Genomic DNA, 22,080 nt, shown 5'->3' with positions numbered 1-22,080 from the left:
TTCATGTCAAAGGGGAGACTTGCAAATCACTGGGAGTTGTAGATTGTTGGAGGTGATTCAGGCATACAACAAACACCTGATGATCTCTGTGTTCCTAGGATCACGAACATCCGATACCTATACCAACTGACTGAGCTACACTTGAATCTATCATGGCACCCTCAACTGGCAAAGCAAAGATTCAATACAAAGGCAACACCAGATGTGGAATTTTGAGGTTTTCTACGTGATGGAGGAACCCTGCTAAACAAGTGTAACCCTATAAATCTTTCAATGTTGTAACACGTGCACGGATGAAGAGTAATCCCACATCTTAATGTAATCATAGTGCAATATCCTGGCAGTCCAGATTTGACCTTCCATAACAGATTCTCATGCATGATATAATGGACGGAGCTTCGGTTTGACAGTTTACTGGGGTTTTGTATTTTCTGTGAGTATGAACTCGACATAAAGACATTTACATGAGGTCAGGGAAAGATGTACCGTAGGGCTTTCTACTGCATCACAGTTTTACAACTGAAACTCATAAAGTAAAGCACATTGATGCAAGAGGCCTTTCGTAACAAAGTCGTACTTGACTGAAATACTTGCCTGGACAACAGATCTGCACTCCCGATAGAAATCTGATATGAAAAATTATCCAGCCAACATGACATAATGCTGTAATTAACCACCTGCATCAGTCATGTCTGTACTCGGAGACCAGAGCAGGAGAAAAGGCGATATGACTGTCTGCCTTACAGCTCCTGACCTGTTCGCCTTGCCTCTTCTCTCTAAAGTCATCAGTTAGGCCCTGGTAAATAACAGTAGTCCTTCTTTGTTCAGGGCTGTCGAGGATCTTTGGACGGGCCAGAGGGGGGCGTTAGGACCACCCAGACAGTTTGGACTGAAGTTAGTAGACTCATTCTCCAAAGCACCGGCTCTACAAACACCCTGTCTTTCATTTCTGCTTTGTGACATTTCAAAGTGAAAAGATGGGCCAATCTGATGAGCAGAAGACAGTATAAAAGAATATATGGAAGGAGACGAGGCAAGAGTCACTGTGTTGACACTAATGAGGGAGTGAAAGAACACAGAACTGCAAAAATTCTTTGAAAAAGTCAGAGATTTCAAAGGTAAAAAATCTGAGATCAGATGCAGGGTGACAGACGGAACTTGAAAGAAGTTCTCAGTGCACTTACAGATTTGGAGGGTGAAGTAAGTGCCTAAAGAGAGATGATGGGTTAGCACCAATCTATTGACTACTGATCATCATAAACAGTTTGTACCAGTTGTTTACACATAGTTTTGGGGATTGATTGACTGATTGATTTGCTCAACCGCCCAACCAAACTAGAAGCGAAGAAAATAGTTACAAAGTGGAACCAAGAAAGCAGCCAGACATAGAGAGTAGATTAGGTTAGATTGCTGTTTGTTTTTGGCAAGTGGAACAAATATGGTAAAGGTTTATTCTCTAAGAAGATTAAACTGCGTATTTGATCAATTGAAAAACTGTGGGAGAGTTTAGGAGAGACTTTAGAAGCAAATATGAAACATAAAATGTACACTGCACTTGTAGTCTCCTACTCACATAATCAAACTGATCAAATAATCAAACCCAGAATTAAACTGATGCTACTTCTGTCTGATGATCTCAGGAACTTTAACAGAATGAAAAAATGCATTGTTTTCAGTTGACATGTAATTCAAACTGTTTTAAGCTGCATAAGAGATTATGTAAATTGCTGGTTGATGACACTCTCACAGCGTGCTATACGTTACAAAAGGAAAAACCCATTTTCCAAAACGCCTATGTGAGAATTATTTATCTCACGAACCTGAGAAATTTTCAAAGAAGCGAAACCCCTGCTAACATACATGCAGATGCCACACTTGAGGCTTAACAGGCTCCCATTAAGACACACACATTAAAGCACGTCTCTCTTTGCTCTCACACCCACGCAGAATTCAGCGACCGACTTCCCCAAATGGCTGTGTTGTCGTCAGTGCTCTCCCCTGGGAGGTGGAAGTGTCTCAGGTTGAGGCTTTCTCAGCTATCACTGTACGTGCGAAGCACTTACTTGAGTAACAAAGAGAGACGGGAAATAAAAGGCATGTAGATCAAATCATTGTAAATGTAAAGATTCATGTACTTACATATAGAGGCATTGTATCTGAAATGACTTGATGCTTTACCTCCTTGGTATAATGTGCAGTTTAAGGTCTACGTATCTGAAAGAGACAATATGATTTATTGCCTCCGTTTGTCACCCAAGGGGCCTTAAGCACTTCAGCTGAAGACAAATGACATTAACAAGAGACAAAGACTTCTGGTTCTTTCCTATGTTACAGTCTGACCAGTAGAGAAATGATTTTCTCCTGTATTTCACTGATGTCAAGTTAAAATTGCAACTGATGGCTTCTCATTTCTAACAGAGCAGCAAATTGTAGTCCTGGTATTCTTATTCATGCACAGACGTGAACATTAAACTTGATTTGATTTTCAAACCCAATTACACACAGTAGATAAGCACAAATGGGGGACTTACCTATCGCGGTGAAAATCAAGAAGAGTGAATGAAAATGTCTACGCTCAGACTGTAGACAATAACATTTGCATGTTTCCCACCAGCTCCATCCATTTTCATTTGTGTAAGAGTGCAGGCAACATTACAGATTGCTATAATCCCTCAAAGCCGACAATTGTGATATGGCTGTTAATGTCGTCAGTGTACTGCTTTGTGCCTCCAGGACAATGAATAATTTGTACCATCATTTTCACTCCAGGAATTGGCTACAACACAGGTGATTGTGTTACAACAATGCCGTCATATAGAAAAGAAAAAAAATTGCACTGAATGTTGTAAAGCCAAGAGCAGGAATGAAAATATCCTGAAGCCAGCTTAGAGTGGATCAGGTTGTGATGTCGGGTGAATGAGAAAAGGCAGCAACACTACGTCTTCATCTGTTTCCCAACACTGTGCTGATAGGTTTATCAGCTGAAGAAAACTAATGTAAACCTACTGCTGATGAAACTAGCCATGTGTTCTCTGGTTGCCTCCGCAGAGGGAAGACAGAGTAGGAGAGAGCTTTTGAACTCGGGTAAAAAGCTGGTGTTGCAAGCACCTTTCAGCACCCCCTGATTCAGTGCACATTTACAGGCCTCCACTGCACAGGTATTGCTCTGTAAGAAGGTTGAAAAGCACACAATTCTGCTACAAGTGTAATCATACTGTAAGTGTATCAGCTGCCAGGGGCAGCAGGTTGATGTGATGTACACCGATGCGACTGTTGAGAACTAAGCCGGATAAAGAGAGAAAACAGTGCAGGCTTGAGAAGGAGATGGCAGATAGAAAGCAGCTAATATGGTATCAAAATGGACTATTAGTGTTAACATGCACAATATAATGTAGCGGTAAAAGCCATTTGCAAGGATGTTTATTTCCACTTCATGTGACTTGCAATAATAAACTGAGGGAAGGAACTGACCTGAAATAATGTTTCATCCATATGGCTGCTATATGTGAAAGTCATCAAACATATTCCCATGGGTTATTATTGTTGCAGCAAAATGCTCATAACATTACACCCAGGTATTTTCTAACGAAATCATAAAAATAAAAGCCATTTTCCTTCCGTCCAATCATAAAATCATTAAAATAAAAGCAATTTGCTTCCGTCCAAATACACGTGCTGCCTGAACATGTTGGTTATTGTAGATTGTAGCTCTTTCGTTCAGTCCTGCTAATATTGACGCAGGATATTATTGTTTCTTCCCTCAACCTTATGGTCCCTCAGCCATTTGCTCGCTGAGTCATATATTACATTAAAAATTAAAAGAGCCATTAATAATAGACAAGGATGAAAATCTAAATATCTAAGAGCTTGAACTCAGTGACCATTAGAAATCTTATTAGCAAGACTAAAAGAAGGTGTAAAGGTCAAATATATTTTCTTGCTGACCATCTTTATTTTTTTATGCAGGTTTTGAGAAATTCAATGCAGTGACTTTTTGAAACTTATAACCTACAGAACAATGGTACAGAATGGAATGGTTTGTGTTGCTGAAAACGTGGAAAAATACATTTGACTTTCTTTATTTTCTTTTGTGGTGGTGGGTTTTAAATTTAAGTTTTTTGAAGTTCTAAGTTTTATAATTTTTTTCAATATTAATATTATAATCTACTTCTTTTGGTACTTGAGCAGCCAGCTGACTGGTGAAGCAAGATTAGTACCTTTCCTTTTGATAACGTCAAACGACCAGACCGGTGTACTTTAACACTTGTTAGAACAAGTGGATGTATGGCTATGTGGTGGTAGAAAAAGCGGCCTTCATCATCATCATCATCATCATCCTGCCGTAGTTACATAGGTAATCACTTTTTATTTTGCTTTTGTGGCAGGGGGATGATGCTGCTGCCTTTAGGCAAATATGATGCTGCTGCCCACGCCTCAATTCAATTCAATGTATGTTTGTATGTGGTGGAGGGGTCAACATCAAAACTACAATTTTCTTGGCACAGTATAAATGGACTACACAGAAAAATCAATTCCACCATGTTACATATAATCATTACATCATTTTTTGCCTCATTATCTTTTCAAGGTTGTATTCCATCTTAGATTTTATGTACAGTATGTATTTTGTATGTACAATTTTGTTTGTTGCGTGAGCAGCTCATTGGTTCTCACATTGCAGAAGAAAAGAAGAACAACTTTTTTAGTTTTGTACAAGTCAGATATGTTTCATAGATGTTTTTTTTTTTTCCAGTGCATTTACAAAGCAACGCATAGCTGCAGCGATGTACATGAAGACTGCTTCGCTGAGAATAACAGTTTACCTCAAAATCATTAATCAAATGAGACAGCTGTGCTTTATTCAAAACTTGGTGGCGGATATTGTTTCTCTCCGGATCAGAAAAGACCAAGAGAACAAAGGGAAACTGTTTCCTGGATGAATTTAGTGCCATCACTCCTGTCATTTCTCAGTCAGTGCCGGAGTGCAGAGCGATGACATCATTTCCAAATGTTTTCAGTGTCCATAATGTTCTCAGTGACAGGTCTGCCAGTGGAGTTGGTTCTGCTGTGAGCAACGGTCCAAATGTTCTCTACATAAGCTGTGCTCTGATGTATGTCCTCCGCCTGACAATCATAAGGACATTTTCAAGAAGATGTTATAGATTAGCAATCAATAACAGACATCATTTTTCAACTTACACTTGAAAGGATAAGCCAGATGGTGAAATTGCTCAGACAAGCAAGATTTTCCTATGAGCCTGTGATGGTATAGGCCCTTTGTTTGCACGGGGTGACCACAAACACATGCTACTCCTTAAGGGAGTCATTCTACATGGGATATGTTTTTGATCATTTGTCATAATGGACAAAGAAGAGATTTCTGATAACCACACAGTCATCCTACATTTAAGCATAATGTAAAATAATCCATTTCATCTTTAATACTACATGGATTTAATTTCATACAGAGAGCAGGTCTTTCAGAGGCTTTCTTTAACAGGACAAAATACACTGGAAAAACTAGATGGTGTGCGGTGAACTGCCTGTCAGTTGGTATTGATATGGATTTCGAACATCTTTGTCCATCTGCAACAGCTTGGTGTCCAGCCTCCATTGAAAGCAATCAAATGATGTTTCTCCGTCCTCTGTGGACTGATGCCCGTATCTCAACATCTGAGAATCCTGCTGACTGCGTTCTTCTTCCGTCTCGTCCCCAGACTGCTGCTCCAGCTCCACTCGCCTGCTGCTAAGAGCCGTCCAGCTGGGATAATTGGCCTCCCTGTCCACCATTCCTGCCATCCACACCATACCTGAAAGCTCTCCTTCTCTCTCTCTCTCTCTCTCTCACAGACAGACAGACAGACAGACAGACAGACAGACAGACAGACAGACAGACAGACAGACAGACAGACAGACAGACAGACAGACAGACAGACAGACAGACAGACAGACACACACACACACACACACACACACACACACACACACACACACACACACACACACACACACACACACACACACACACACACACAAAGACAAACAAAGGATACTAACATAGCAGCCCTAACTCTCTGTTTGGCCTCTCATCCTTATAGGCTAACTGCACATTAATTTTCATTCCCTGGACTGTTAGGGACTGGGTAATGATGAAATCTGTTAACGGGAGCTGGGGGTGTCTTTGGGGTCTTGTGACAGAATGGAGAAAAGAGAAATGGAAATTTTTTTCCACATTTAAAAAAAGAAAAGAAAAAAAAACTGAAAATGGGCAAAGCTTCCTCCTTCAAACACCCTTTTCTGCCATTCCCTCACCCAGTGACTTTGTGAGACATCTGCATAAATCAATATGCTACAACCTACTAATACTGTTGGCACTGTCGCACAATTGGATTTCATTGGATCTGGATGATACAGTAACCTTAGCATCGACTTCTCAGACTTCTCATTATCTAATGGCAATTTGTGCTTCAACCAAGACTGTATGACTGAAGTACATGAAACTGAAGTCCATGTGAATCCTGGTAATAAATACTCTATTTATATGCAAATACACACATCCTGAACCTAAAGCTGTTGCAGTGAAAATTTATTCATTTAATTGATGTCCTAGGATACACTGACCTACAATGAAATGGAAATCTGTGATCATATCAACCTACCAGCAGGAGAGAGGGAGAAAAAAAAAATCACTGCAAATATGGAAGTAATTTAAAAGATAGTCCAACATCTAAAGATATGATCAAACCTTTGATTTTGCAGACATGCAAGCAATCTTTTATTCCAAGGACTCGTGGGAATACAGTGCCCACTAAATTGCTTTAAAGACAAATAGGTACAGTGTTTTTTTGTGTGGCAGTAAATTTGGTTCATCCTTTCCCTGTATTATGTCAAAAATATGCTCAATTTTAGGTAATCATGTAAACAGAGAGGGCGTAATGAAACATGACTTTTTCTTGCTTTGTGTTTGGCTCATTTGATAAGACCTGTGTGGTCTGAATCATGCTACTGAACAAAGATTTTCCACAACTTTTACCACATTATAAATTTAATATGCGGGAATGGCTGTGGGAAATCTTGATACCTATCTTTAGAGCTGATAATTAATAACTGAGGTACCACACAGACATGTAAACTGAAGACAAACAGAACAAGTTAGATTCAATACAAACATGTTTTCCCCTCCTGAGGGAAGGGTGTGATGCAGAGTTGAAAAGGATGCTGCCAATCTTCGAGAATGTGATTTTAAATACAAATTGAAACAAAGAGGGATGTTCTGAATCCTGACCACCTCCCTGCCTAGACAGAATAAAGACTAATACTGGTTTTAATACAAAATTGGGTTTCTTTCGGAAAGTCCTACAACTGAGCAAATGCTATGGTAAGTTCATGGTCAGGGCTTACTGCACGTACATCTGAACCTGAGATAATCACTATGTATTTGTTTATTGTACTTTCCTCTGTTTTGTTGCCAGGCCACAAAACAAGGTTTACACGGAATTGTAAAGTTTTGTTGTTGCTCCTCAGACAAAGAGACTCCATATTTTGTCAGTCATTCTCAGGGAAAAAAAAAAAAAAAAGATGTTCAACTTTGGCATTTTACCCACTGCTGTATGGAGAGGGGCCAGGCCGTGGGAGGCATGAAAGCAAAATGCAAGCAACCTGTTCGGGCCAAAAGAAAGCTCACAGTAGGAAGCACGATTGCTCTTGCACAAAGGTTTTGGCTCCCTCCCTGCTCCCTTCCACACCGTCTCCGTGTTTGTCATTGACTGCAGCTCCTCAGGCTCCCCAGTGTTCTTGTTACTGCTCTCAGAGGAGCTAGTATGTCAGCACACTAAACCCATGCAATCCTCTACATTCATTGAGCCACAGCCAGAGGGAGGGTGCAGGCTGGTGCCTTCATATCAGTAAAGGTCAGAGGGAGGCTTCATGTTCTAACTCCTGCAGTGCACAACTGGGAAACATTAAAGCCGCATCGACTGAGGACTGAAATCACTGTCAAAGGAAGAAAATGCATAAAGCAAGTTAGAAAGACCACTTTACTGGTGTCCATGGGACCAAACTCTAATTACAAGGATATATCCACTTGACTTTTACGATATCTTTTCTTTCACCTGGTAAATACATCAAATTAATACTGATGATTTGATTCACCAATCTTACTTGGATACGTCACATGTACGCAAAACAACCAAAAGAAAATGTAATTTTGCTGCCATCTAGTGGCCATGAGATGGATGTTCTGCAGACTTCAAATTGAATCCAACACAATTAAAACACAAGCAAAATAAAAACTTTAAGCAGAAGGGTTATCAATAACAGTTTTTTTACTTAAAAAATATGCACATATAAGAGCAATTCCAACCCATGAAAATGAAAATGTAAAAATTGTTCAGTTTCAAAACAAAATGTGACTGTGGCCTTTGTGACAGCATCATTTAAAAAAAAGAAAAAAAAAAAAAAAAAAAAAAAAAAAAAAAAAAAGACAGTATGGACACACTTCACATTTCCACATACAGGCCACACATAAAACATGGGCAAAAATGCTCGAATCAACAGTATGAATTAATTTCTGTACAACACCCATCGTTGAGGATGTCAAATAAATCTTGTTTTTGTCTGTTTGTTTTGGCTCCACTGAACCCATGTAATGTGGTTTTTGGCCACATCTTTTGTCACTTCATCTCTGTGTAGAAAACTGTGGCTCTACAGTGTAGTGATGTCCAAGGCAGAGAAACAGTAAAGACAGTCAAAGGTATTTCTCACGCCGAGGTTGTCATTAACACTTCACATATCAAAGTGAGGATGTGTTTGGATGAGATCACTCGAGTTCCTTGAACCGTGCAAACATGGCCTTGCGTACTGCTTGTTTGTAGGTGGCATGGTCCCAAACGACAGGCTCTTTCTTTTTCCTCTGCTAAAGACACATTTGCAATTAAAAGTTTAATAAACAAACAAGACAAGCCACATGATGTTTATTGATGAAATAAAGCTTCACACCTACCGGGACAGGTTCCGCCCCTAAACCAGGCCTCTCACTGACTTTGTTCATCTCCCTAAGCCGAGAGGAAATTGTTAAGTAGTATCACCACAGAGATGCTGCCTTGTTTCCCGTTTTTCTATTCGCAATAACACTGTGTTAAACCACACCTACCTGGAGCTTCCAGCCCAGGTATTATGGTGCTGCTGTTGTTGGTGATGGTGTTTTCTTCTTTTCTGTTCTGGTGATCTGGATGCTTCTCTGGCATTCAGCTGTGGAGAACACATTCCACAATCAACTCACATGAGACACAACTCATACATATTTATATATATTTTAAATCACCCCAATATTTTTCACTCACTTCTTTTTCCTGGTTCTCTAATGCTTCCAATTCCTTCTTTGACCTCTTGATCTTAAGGTGGATCTCCATATTTTGCTGTTGAGACAACACACTGAGCATTAGAGGCTATGTTTACAGTCACAGTCTACTATTGATCACAGTTTGATAGGTAGTACTTTGTGCAGGTCGGAAAGCTGCTGGTGGCGGATCAGAGCATCCTTGTTGGGGAACTGTCTCCTACACAGCAGGCAGGCCATCTTCTTCCAGTCTGTCAGTTTGTCATCTTTGTCTTCAGAATGGCTGCCTTGACTGCTTTTAGCTCCCTCTTCCTTATCCTCTTCCACCTCTTCATCACTGCCAGCTGCATAGTCTGATGCCAGTAGACCCAGGGAGCCCATTGGACGCTGAGAAACAAACCAGACAAATATTCGAAACAGCTTCTTCAACCAGTTTTGTTTATTTCATTAATCAATGTTTTTTTAAATGGCACACAGAGAAAACCATTCAAAGTGAATGATGTATGGTCAAAGGCGCATACAGATGAAATTAGAGCTATGCGAAGAGGAGTCATACCTTTGACTTTTCATCTTTCTTAGGGGGAGCAAGGGGCTTTTTAAAAAGATCGTCTCCACCTGAGATCTGAGGATACAGACAAGGAATACGATGAAACATTATGAATGCTTCCGATATCAACATTAATTGTAAAAATCCATGTAATGTGCAGAGTGTGTCCTCACCTTCCTCTCAAAGATAGCAAAACCAGCATCAGCCGACTTAGACTGCCTCTTATCATCGTCCATTCCAGTCTTCAGAACCGGCGATGGGGCACGTACACTTTCCTTTTGACGGTTCTGGATCTTTGCCCAGCGCTCCATATCTTTCATGATCTGCAAACAGCAACAAACCACTTAAAAGGTTCTCTGAACAAGTTTTTAAACAACATAGCAGCAAACAACTATTTTCTATGTAATATATACATTTGTTTGACAAATTATGCTATCGCTAGCTGGCTTACTGCCAGCAATACAGAGGAGCATATATCAACAATGCTAGTGTGGGGCAATGGTTGTGGCAGGATTGTTTTTTGTTGGCTCTCAGGTACACAGTGTAACTTTATTCAATTGTGCGTTTAGTGGCTGCTTTCACTGGGCTCTGTAACACCTTGCTGACTGAGAAAAGACAGAAGGGCGGGTTCTGGCTGAAGGGTGGTCGGAGGTGTGGCCGAATGAGATGCTGGTGGTCTAGTGCGACATCTAGTGGCAGTGAGAATTGTTTATAGTACCTTAACTACCTGCCTCTTAAACATGTATTTTGTGCATTGGTAATATAACTGAAGTGTTACCTTCACAGCAGCAAGACTTTTCGGTTTCTCCTCTTTGTTATCCTTATCTTTGTCCTTTTTAGTAGAATCATCATCATCTTTCTTCTCGGGAGTGGCTGTCGAAGTGGGGACAAGCTCCGGAGCAGACATTTGAGCTGCTGCAGCATGGGGAGGCACTGATGGCTTCTTCATTTCCAAAGGAGCATCTGCAGCTGGGTTGGAAAGAATGGCCTGGTCTTCAGCGGTCATGGGCACAGGTTGGGTCTCTGCAGATTTCCCTCCTGGAACTGGGATGTAGGTCTTTGACACTGCATCCCAGTACATGTACTCCTGGGTTTGTGCATTGTAGAAATACTATACACAAAAAAAGTGAAAAGGAGAAGACAAACAACCAAACCAATTATTCAAGGTGGCTATAGGCCGACTTCTTAGTGCATATGTAAGATTAAACTGTAGTCTTTGTCGTCATCTTATTAAGAGATCGCACACACCTATTTTATCATTATCACACAGTGATTAGGTTAGGTTTTTAGGTATATATTTCAATCCTCCTGAGGGAGATATTTGTAAATCTTCAACTCAAATAGACACAGCTGAAAGATATGGTTTTTAGTACATTTTTCATTAATATAAAAATGGGAAGTTCTGGGTGTTTGTTTTGATTGTGGAATGAAACCACAATTGGTTTGCACATCTTTACATCAAGTACTGTAAAAAACATTTTAAAACAGTCTGCAAATGACATTAAAATCTTCAAATTCAATAAATGTGCATGAAAAAATGTTCTGTTAGAAGATACAATTACTTCTGGGTAAATATGACCTCGGTAGTTTACTGACTGCAGCACACACAATTGGATATACAACATCACAATATAACATTGTCTTTGTATTCTCACCCTAGAGTTAGGGTCGTAGTACAGTGTTGTCTCAGGATCGTAGTAGAAGCCCGACGTGGCATCATACAAATAGTTTGTCATGTCCGGAATCTCAGAGCCTGGAGGAATAAAGACAAACAGATACGATGAGCAAACAAACTGGAGATATTAAGAGCACTGATCTTTCAGAGTAGATGACGAAAATCGTTATCCTAATCATTTGAGAAGCAATGCTAAATTGAAGTCAATGTTGTGACAATTTACAATTACAGTCAACATTCTTAAAAAAAAAAAAAAAAAAGAAAAAAGGAAGGATAGAGGGAAAGTGACCCAAAGGCGACAAACTCCAGGACACCATCTGTACAAAGTTAAATGCGAGTGCATATGTCACCTTTGACTATTGGTAAAATCTCAGGTTTCATTACGACAATGTAGTAGCAATACTGACATAAGGTCATCTAAAACTGTTCTGGATTTAATCATTTTATTTGTTTCTCACCATAGATGTAGGCCTGTGATCCGTCTGGGGTGGCGGTCATCCCAGCAGCTTCTGTAGGCACATTGGGTCCACCAGCATGGAATGAAGGGTCAACGGTTGGAGTCTCACAGTAGCCAACTCCCTATGAGGTGTTAAAGGATATTTCTCAAAGCTAGGCAGTTAACTGCACAAGGTATCTCATCTTTGCTTTTTTGCTTCATAACCTACCTGGCTAATGATGGGGTCAGACGACAGAGGGGGATTAGTGCCAGTCAACAAATCACCTGGTGAGAAAAATATGAGAGACTATTAGAGAGCAATTTATGCAATTTTATTCCATAAAAGTTTAGTAATAATAAACTGTCCATGGGGAGCAAGATATTTGACTGTGCGTTTGTTGAAGTCTCACCTTGCATAACAGCAGGAGCACCAGCAGGTGGCTGCAGGGGTTGCAAGAACTGTGGAGGTTGTGGGAAATGCTGCTGCTGTTGCTGAAATGCCACAGCAAAATAGAACCAAAAAAAAAAACGGTAATTTGAGCACTCTGACCATTATCTTCTTTTTAGTATTTTTATATTGGAGCAATACAATGACGAGCACAACTTACCCCTATCAAGCTGGCCTCAGGTGGATACCCGAGAATAGAACTGTTTGGTTTATCAAAATCTCTTCTGAAACTGAAACAGACAGAAAATCATCAGGAACAAATGAAATGGGATTTTTCAACTAGAGACGGTGATAGAAAAAACCTGGCAACATGGGGACTTACTTTTGGTTCTTCAAAGGTTTTGCAACCTCGGCATAAACTCTGACTCCATCAATATAAAGGGGTCTGGGTTTAGTGAGGAGCTCAACCAGACGTGTCACTTGCTACAAAAGAAGACACTGTGATGAATGCTTGAAAATTACAGGAAAACAATTTACAAAGATGGTAATTGCAAACTCTGTTGGAGCACGAAATTATTGACAGGAGCAAACTGGGTTCATAATTATTGTTATGCACCTCATGGGAGTCCATGTCAACAAAGCAGAAGCACTTTGCTCCAGGTGGCTTTGCCTTCACTAGACGGACATTTCTTTCATCCAGATATGCAAAGGGATCCAAGGCTTTCAGGATAGTCTCTACTGTGGTGGTGGGCTTCACGTTCTTTATTATCATGGCTGTACAGAGAGAAAAGGAGAAAATGCTGTTAACTCCTCTCAGGTATGAATTACAACAGCCAAGGTATTTCTAACATTTGGCGCTAAAAAGAGCAAGGAGTTTAAGTCAACATACTTTTACTGTCTTTAAAGACCGAGTCAGATTGGTGTGAACTGTGATGAGGAAGGTTGCGGTTGCCCCAGGACTCTGGCTGCTGCTCGGTCTCTTGCTGTTGGAGCTGTTGGTCCACCTGCTGCTGCCATGCCTCTGGGGTCAGGTCAGAGCTACGCTGCCACAGGCCGTGGGACAATGGCTCCATAGGAGCTTTTGGGTTGGACCCATTCAGGTTAGTCTTCAGTTCCTTTGAAGGTTCATCTGGTCTGGGCAACTGGGGCTCCTGGAGTTGAGGTATTTTGTGATTTGATTCCTAATTCACAGAGATCGGAAGGAAGGGGTATTTTTATTACTGTTAAACTATGGTGGGGTAAATAATATGGTGAAAGGATACTGTACATGGTACAAAACAGTGGTTAGGCCTATATCTAGGCCAGGCCATGATTAGAGAGAACAACCCTTTATTTCTGCTTTCCCTTATTTTGTAAGGACATATATTTTACTTAATTCTATTGAGAAGCCTGTTTTCTGCTCAGTTCCAATTTGCCCTTTTAATTTTTTGCTACCAGTGTTTGATGTTAACAGTTCCTCCATTATAATCTGTGGAATCACCTTCAATGAATGTTCAGATTTGCTTGTTCTGTTTATTTTATCATAAAGAATGGCTAATGAGAATTAATGAGTGATCAACTAATACTAGTATTTCTGTTAGAGAGAGAAACTCAGAGCAACACAGTGGTATAACAATGTTATACTAAAATAAGGCCGTGGAATTCTGCCAAATTTATTATAAGAGCTGTTATAATACAGGTAAATTGGTTTTATAGTGCATTTAATTATATCTAATATATTGTATTTAATGTGAGAATTTATGGTACAAAATCTGTTGAAGAAAACAAACAGTCATTTTCTCTCACTACACTCACATGAACCCTTTTTTCACATTCGTCTGGCTTGATGAATTTCATGGTCGCCGTTCTAGTGCCAACCTTTAGGGATCCCTGAAAGAAGAACAGAAAAGATCAATCAGCATTAAAGGACACTGGTGACTCATACCTAAAGTAATATCAATGACATGCACTGTGGCAGGTTTAGCCCTCCTCTTCACTGCCGAGGATAAAATGGACCAACAGTAATGGTGGTGTGCAAAACTCAGGTCCAGGATCATGCTTCACACAGGCCATTTGCCCCAATACTACATTAAATAGTTTCGAGGGAACCTCAAATTAGGGCTGCAGCTAAGGATTATTTTCATTACCTATTAATCTGCGGTCTATTCTGTCAATAAATCAAGTAATCATTTTGTCCATAAAATGTTCTTGTTTTGTCCGACCAAAACCCAAAGATATGCAGCTCACTATCAGACAAAACAAAGAAAAGCAGCAAACCTCCATATCTGAAAAAGCTTGAAATAGGGAATGTTTGGTATTTTTGCTTGAAACATGACTGACAAGATCAGTCATCTAAATAGTTGCCGATTCATTTTCTTTTCAATCAGCTCTATTACAAATACACCGCACTCTTGTACAAGGATGACTCATATCCACAGAAAAATATCAAAACGAAACCAACAGAACTTTGAAGTGCAAATGAGAACCAAACGCTCAGCAGGTGAGGTGTACAATCCAAACAGTTCCAATCGTAAACACCCCATTCCCAACACTAGACTGCATTTGTTTAGAGGAAGATGACCCAGAACCTCATGGCATGTCTAAATGTACTATGCAAATTGATAGTACTGTGTTAAACAGCCATAATTCTGATGTAAGTTGTGTCTGTCCATTCCAAAGACGATCTCATTCGCACAAAATGGAATTAACCATCAAAAACCATACACGTGCTCATTCCCCAGACACACAATCTGCTATCTTGGTCCCAAAGCATTTCAAAAAACCAAAGCTAAAGCCATCTTTTACTGCTCATGATAGTTTCAAAGTGGGCATTAAAATCTGAGGACGCAAAAAATTAATTGCTGCAGTACATACACAGAAATAAGTAGTGAAAAAAAAAAAAAAAAAGTATACAATCAACCGGTCTACTAAGAGAAATATCAGAGCCAGATGCTACACATTTCAGCAACAATCCAACTGATCCCATTTACAAAAAGATAAAGGCAATAGATAAGATCAATTTGAGATATGATCAAACCACAGCAATTCAGGCCAGTGCTGAAGACTTGTTCATTTGTCAAGATGAAAACGTCATTCATAAAATCCTCAGAGAAATCCAAAGAAAGCTGAAATCCCAGTGGGCACAATTCACTGACAAGTTCAAGAGAATACCATCAAGAGGATAAGGACTCTCAGGGAAGAGAGTCACAGATGACTGAAAACGCCTTGAACTAGGAAAAGAATTTTGCCACAGAAACTGGAAGACAACAAGAATGGGAGTCTGCAGCCACACTAGAAGTTATGTGAAGCTGTAATGCTTGATGTAAAGAAAATCAAATTGTTAGACCAGAAACCCAAAGAACTGAACAAACTGAAATATTCACAAAAACGACTAATGTCTATACCACATCTCAAATTATCCATCCAACAGTTGCAGAGCAATTTCCCTTCTGAACCACAATTGTCAGCCTCATGGTGGTGCAAAAAGAAAAGCCAGGGGATCGCCAAAGTCATTAAGATTTATCCAATGGGTATCCGCATCAAAATCTGTACCAATCCACGGAGTAGATGTAGACATCTTTCACTGGCCGAGTTCAAATTTTGACCTGCTGGTGGCTCTAGAAGGAAAGTCAGGGGATCACCAAAGACTTTAGGGATTGATCCTCTGTGCACCATAATTATTTGTACCAAATCTGATGACAATCCATCCAAAAGTTGTTGAGACATTTCACAAAAAAATTAAAAAGTCAACCTCATAATGTCACTAATGGAAAAGTCAGGGGATCACCAAGAGAGCAGGGATCTTCCTCTGGGGCACAATGACATGCGTGTACAGACTTCCATGGCAGTGCGTTCAATGGTTGTTGAGATATTTTAGCTTTCACCAAAGTGGAGGCCCAACTGACTTGACAGATCAGCTACCATTGCTATCCATAGAGTCACGCTGGTAGCGAATCAAAAAGCCCTCAGAGGTATTGTAGACCTGTGTACGGCTGAGTAAATTATACAAAAGATGTGATCACTACAATGCTTTACCTGTCCTGGGATTATTATTGAAAAAAATAATTTCATAATTTTCTAATCTAAAAAATGGTAATCTTCTCTTGCAAAGTGAGCAGAGAAGAATATGTACTGTATGTTAAGAGTAACTTCGTAACAGTCTGTTTCTCAGTAATACAGCTGCATTCAAACAAACTTTAGTCCTGCGTGAAAACATAGCCCCCCTCATTCATTTGAAGGAGACCAGTTCAGTGACAGTGGGGACGCCACCGCAAACCTCCAGCAAAAAAAACACTTCGTTGACCAGCAAAAAAAGTTGAACCCGGTTTAAATTTTGCCAGAAAGCAACGAGACATCCTCCAGCAAGGCACTACACTGGCCAATCAATTATCCTGGTAGAGTATTTCGTAACTGTCATCGTCATGACTACAGCTAAAATAACTGCTGCCATGATAAAATACCATTATGCCGTGTTTTGATCTGCTCCCCACCAACTAGCGTTTTCGCTTACCTCAGGCCTGTTTTATATCTCAAGGCCCACTAAAGCATTGGTAAGCAAAGTGTTCAAATCTGAAATTGCATCCTGAACAACTTCTTCACAAGGCGCAGAAAGCAGAAAGTGAGATCAAGCGATAATAATTCCCTTCGATAATTCTTTTCGAAGACTAAATCACAACATAGGAAATGGTGGCTAAGTACGGAACCTTCATTGTCTATATCATTAAATCTTCCTTAAATTTTAAAACCTCGCAGGTATTAAAAACTCCCAACGTGAGGACTGTTTTGTTTCCCTACACATCTGTATTTTCTAGTTACATTTATTCCAGTTAGGCAGTTTGGGATTGATTTAGAAAATTTAGGGCTAGGAGGGTCAGCAAACAATGAGAAGGAAACCTATTTATGTCTACCTGTGCACATATACAGTTGAAAGTTTTAATAATTTTTTATGTGCTTAACAAGTACTGAAGTTCTAACATGGCTTTATGAGTAAATAATAATATTTAATATATTATTAGGACTAATTGCTGAGGCTTTAGACATTAGTATCTAAAAATGTCAACAACGGACACCTTCATCTCCTTAACCAAAGTAAATTGAAAGTAATAGCAACCCCAGGTTCCCAGATTCTCTCCCTCCCCCATCTACTAAATGCCCTCTCAACCCCTCGTAATCCTGATGGGAGAGACGGCCTTCGTAGAGTGACGAGGATGGGCCACCTTGTTGGACTCCATGAAGTGGACTGCATCCTCGAGGTTTAAAAACTCCACATAGGCCGTATCGTAGCTGTAACCTGGGGACAGCATTTGAAATACAGATGGGTTTTTGTTAGTCAATGCCAGTAATGACAGTCACCCACTAAAACATAAAAGAAAGCAGTTCGTCAATACATCGAGAATCAGTGAGCGAATGTTTTCACCTTTACCGACACACATACCTTTTCAGGACAGCACACATTTTGTTTATGCTTTTTTTCTATTCAGTCTTCTGATGACTGGTGTCATATCAGACTTTGCCATGAAAGGCTCTGATAGAGCCATGCCTTAACAGACAGATAATCCGGACCAGTGGCAGTGAACGACTGCATGGTGTGCACCATGGACACAGAAATATTTACCATTTATGTTTATATCCAATAAAGTAAGACACCTAATATCTTTCTGTGATGATGTTTTGATATATTTATACAAAATTAAAAAAGGCTTTTGAGACATAATAATCTCCACAAGAAAGCTTGGCATCATATATAAATCACATGTACAGCGATCCATTAAGGAAAAATTTCACTCTAAAGCAGATGTTTAGATCAGCAGGATGAACAAAGCACTTACAAGGCAGTTTCCATTTCAGGTTTGTTGACATTCTTTTTTCGATCAAAGAACTTAGATAAACTGTCCCTGAAGGACACATTCAGTGAGTCACTTGTCACAGATATTTTGTGACCAACATTGACTATCACTCTCCGAAGCTCCTAATGTTGAATCCTTGATAAATCCTCCATTTACTGACCATGACCCCACATTGTCATGGCATAAGAGAACCCCCTCCCCCTTCTTTCTGAACAAGTTCACACAGACCAGCAACAACAAAAGCAACCAAGTTCATAAAAAAGAAAGAATGCGGAGGTTCGAATGTCGTGAAAAGCGAAACATCGTGGGACATGGTAGCGATCGACTGCCCCAAACAGTTCCAAAAAGAAACATTTCTTTCTTACCTGGCACAACATTTTTGATTTTCATCCCCTGCATTGGCACACCATCACGGACTACAAAGGCACCAAGAATCTGCAAAACAAAATATCAAACCAAGTGAGTTATACAATGGATGTCTATGCAAAGTACTACCAACACAGTCTGGTAAAAGAAAGTTGCTTTTCTGTTTGATAAATACCTGCTCCATTGTGGCAGTCTTTGGAATACCAATAATGGATATTGTATTGGAAACTTTGTCCTCCACTGATGCACTCCTGTAATCTTGATCCTTTCAGATATTGATTAAAATTATGGTTATGAAAAATCAACATATTACAAAAATGAAAATATAATTTTAAACAAGTACTAATGGGAAAAAAAAAAAAAACACATACCTGAGAACCAGACTCACTAAATTTTGAAGGTGTGATTGGTTTCGATTCTTTGATGAGTTTCTCCGCTGGCTGAAGCTCCTCGCGTTTGTAATCAAAAGCCCTCCCGGACCCTGTTCTGTAATCAATGTCTCTGTAGTCTTGGTCTCTCGCCTGCCCAGTGCTGCTGTTTTGGAAATCACGTTCCACCCCCATCTTTCCCCTGACAGGTCCTTGATTGTGCGGGATGTTTTTCAACCCTGTAAAACAATCATTTGTCTCCTGCAGCTCGCGTGCAGGCTGATTCTTCTCTTGATGGTAAGGTGGCCTTTCATCATGATGCGATTTATTCTGATTATGCTTTGGGTCCCTTTCTCCAAGCCAATGTTTACTCTCATTTTCTCTACCAAGAGGGCCAGTAAGAGGACTTATTTCTGGAGGCGGGTGATCTTGTGGACCTTTGTTGCCAATTGGTGGTAGGTCAATAGCAGAAAAGTGGTCACCATGAGGAAAGCCAACATCTTTCCTTGGGAATTCAACAGGTGGCCTATCCCTTTCCTGAAACGGTGGTGGATCTCTAACATTCACATCTCTGCCGAAACCTACAGGGAAGCTGGGTTCAGGTACACCTCCCATACCTTTACCCATGTTTAAGAAAGGGTTTTTGTCCTTTCGACGGTTCTTCCATTCTTCTGCAAGAGTCATCTCTTCACCACTCCGATAATCTACAAGGGGACTGTCACTTGAATCTCGATACTCTCTCTCTCTGAGAACGTCTTCTGGACCCATAAACTCTGATCTATGAGGGCCAGCAACATCTGAAGGCATGTCTGGCCTTGCCCTGTCCATTGGAGGGATATCACTATTTCCAAATCTTAAGGGTGATCGGTCTCTACCTCTTAATTCAGCTGATGGTCCAGGACGATTTCTGAAATCCATATCAGAATCAAATCCACCTCTTGGATTGAATGGAGGCCCTCCTCGTCTGTCAGTGTCCATCATTCTCCTTTCACGTGGAGGTAAGTCCATATCATAGCGATCGTTGTCACCAATGCCCATTGGGGGCCGTTCACGCATGTCCCTAAATCCGTCATTTCTCTCCATTCGGTCTGCAGGAAACCCTCTTCTTCCATCAATATTGGGGTTATTGAACCGTGGTGTGTTGTAATGAAACGACTCTCTGTCTCTCGTGTCTATAAATTTGCTGTTTGGATCCCTTGGTGGCATACCCCTCCCACCCATGTCTCCTGAGTTCCTGCCTGGTCCCGGGAAACCAGAAGAATTCATCAGTTTGTCTCTGATGGCAATTTCATAATGCCTTCTAAGGCTGAAGTCTGGCTCTTCTCCAGGTCTGAAGAAATCTCTGTTTGGCTCTCTACCTCGCATTTCACGTGGGTCCATATCACGCCCCCTCATGGGTGGTCCATCCATCCTCCTCATGTCCATAGGTGGTACATCTAGAGGTCTTGGGCCCATATGACCCATGGAACCCATGTTCATCCCATCTCTACCTCTGTAATCAGGCATGGATCGATCTCTGCCCCCAAACATTTCTCCACGATGATCACCACTGGAATATATGTTAATATATTAGGCTTCTGATTTTTTTGATGTGCACATAGCCAAAGAACAAAGCTTTCAACAAATCAATATGGAGGGGAGAACTATTACTTTTCAAAATTGCCCAACCAATCAACATAAGTGTACAGAAGGGATGGGCAGTACATATACTGTGCAACAATAGAAATGTATCTAATTTATCTGTCAGATTTTGCCATGAACAGAAAAAGGAGTGGAGTCATCAAATGCAGAAATGTGATACAATTTTGAGAGAGACATTAAATGTTTCAAAAAGTTAAAATAATAGTATCACCAGAAAATGCACTACTTCGTGGCAGCAATCAATATCACATTATCAAATAACATATATACTCTGCTAGCAGATTTTAGCCATATTGCACACCCCTAGTAAACAGCAAAGGCAAAAGTACAGTTACTGGACTGGTTAGGTTTCTCTTAAATCTGAACCTATGACTAAATGATGCTTACCGAAAGGGTGGTCCTCCCCGTGGTCCTTGCCCTGGCCCCGGCCCATCCCACATGTCTGCAGTCAGTATCTTATCTAGAAGCAAAGTTAAAGGTTTGCATCATAATACGGTAAATGAAGTCACCACTTTTGACTTGGCATGGCTGGCATAGCCTTTTTAGCCAAACTTACAAAAATCAAGACAAAAAAATCCTAACCCTAAATTAGAGTGATTAAAGATCTTTGAGCACATAGCCAAATAAATATAATGGATTATAAAGGTTTGTCGGCGAGTGTATTATTTCATATTTGACGGATGCATACGTCAAACCAGGGGCAAGTAACCAATCTGGGCGGTGTGCTTGCTAATGCTGGCCCACTGAAGAGTGGCCCGCTAAATATAGCCATCACTAGGCCCAAATAATCTACGCCACAACATAAACAAAGAACTTGAGTGTTGTAAATGACAGCACTGCAACCAACAAAGGTATCCAAGAGAACAACCGCCTTAAATTGGCAATGTTAGTGTAATTAAATTGGCGAGATAAAGACCTTTTTATCCGACGACACCATTCAAAGGGTGACCGTATCGGAGCTAGCGTATCTTGGCTAAGATTAACGTTAAAAAAGACGCTGCTTTGCGTTGGTTTCCAACAGCGTCCCTTTAAATACATAACACTTCACGGACAATATATTTCACCGTAAATATTGTTTTTAGGACCCACTTGCTTGTTCTTCGAGTACAGTATCGATATTGCGGAGGGTTGTCTTCTAGGTCGTCGATGGCTTGGCTTCAACAAACTGATGAAAAATGGAGACGAAGCTTCTTCTTCTGTTGCTGCAGCGGAGACGGATCTTCTTCTTCTTCTTTGTACGACGCACAAGAGGCAGAAGGGTCAATCACTGCCTCCTAGCGGCTATTAAACACAACCACTGGCATATTCGATGTCATTCAGGGTTATATGATATATAACAGGTTTATGCAAATCCTAACGAACACCTAATAAATCTTGTCACATCAAATAATAACAAATAACAAATTCTAACAAATAATGAGTGTCTTCAGCACAAAGAGGTATGTTAAATATGTTTTTTTTAAAAGGTAGCAAGAACAACTATATTTCCTTTCAACC

General features: G+C 40.3%; 1 protein-coding gene across 2 annotated transcripts; it reads right to left on the bottom strand.

The window, feature by feature from the left end:
- Window positions 1-5,942: 5,942 nt before the first annotated feature.
- Window positions 5,943-21,775, bottom strand: rbm6 (RNA binding motif protein 6). 2 transcript variants are annotated; one of them, XM_023410186.2, is made up of 23 exons: window positions 21,673-21,775; window positions 20,971-21,043; window positions 18,946-20,491; window positions 18,750-18,839; window positions 18,574-18,643; window positions 17,579-17,652; window positions 14,178-14,252; window positions 13,273-13,564; window positions 13,000-13,157; window positions 12,766-12,866; window positions 12,604-12,673; window positions 12,406-12,487; window positions 12,225-12,280; window positions 12,018-12,138; window positions 11,540-11,637; window positions 10,663-10,995; window positions 10,058-10,207; window positions 9,894-9,959; window positions 9,497-9,724; window positions 9,342-9,416; window positions 9,152-9,249; window positions 9,002-9,053; window positions 5,943-8,911 (listed from the first exon to the last, which is right to left on the bottom strand). In XM_023410186.2, exons 2-23 carry the CDS (start codon window positions 21,021-21,023, stop codon window positions 8,819-8,821), a joined length of 3,981 nt encoding a protein of 1,326 aa, XP_023265954.1. In that variant the 5' UTR covers window positions 21,024-21,043; window positions 21,673-21,775; the 3' UTR covers window positions 5,943-8,818. The 2 variants fall into 2 exon arrangements, with proteins under 2 accessions (XP_023265954.1, XP_023265953.1); XM_023410185.2 differs by having other exon boundaries at window positions 5,943-8,914; window positions 21,673-21,774.
- Between the last annotated feature and the right edge of the window lie 305 nt (window positions 21,776-22,080).

This window comes from Seriola lalandi, unplaced genomic scaffold (genome assembly GCF_002814215.2).
Source record: "Seriola lalandi dorsalis isolate HSWRI2012SDOR001 ecotype SW California unplaced genomic scaffold, Sedor1 jcf7180002054416, whole genome shotgun sequence".
NCBI classification, from domain to species: Eukaryota; Metazoa; Chordata; class Actinopteri; order Carangiformes; family Carangidae; genus Seriola; species Seriola lalandi.
Note: the sequence above shows the minus strand (reverse complement) of the source record. Positions and strands in the feature narration are given on the sequence as shown.

Coding starts and splice junctions, on each gene's coding strand:
- rbm6 (XM_023410185.2), bottom strand. CDS start 21,023: ATGTGGGATGGGCCGGGGCCAGGGCAAGGACCACGGGGAGGACCACCC. Junction 12,139..12,224: donor CTGACCCCATCATTAGCCAG/GTAGGTTATGAA, acceptor AACACCTCATAG/GGAGTTGGCTACTGTGAGAC. Junction 11,638..12,017: donor ATCACAGGCCTACATCTATG/GTGAGAAACAAA, acceptor TTATTCCTCCAG/GCTCTGAGATTCCGGACATG.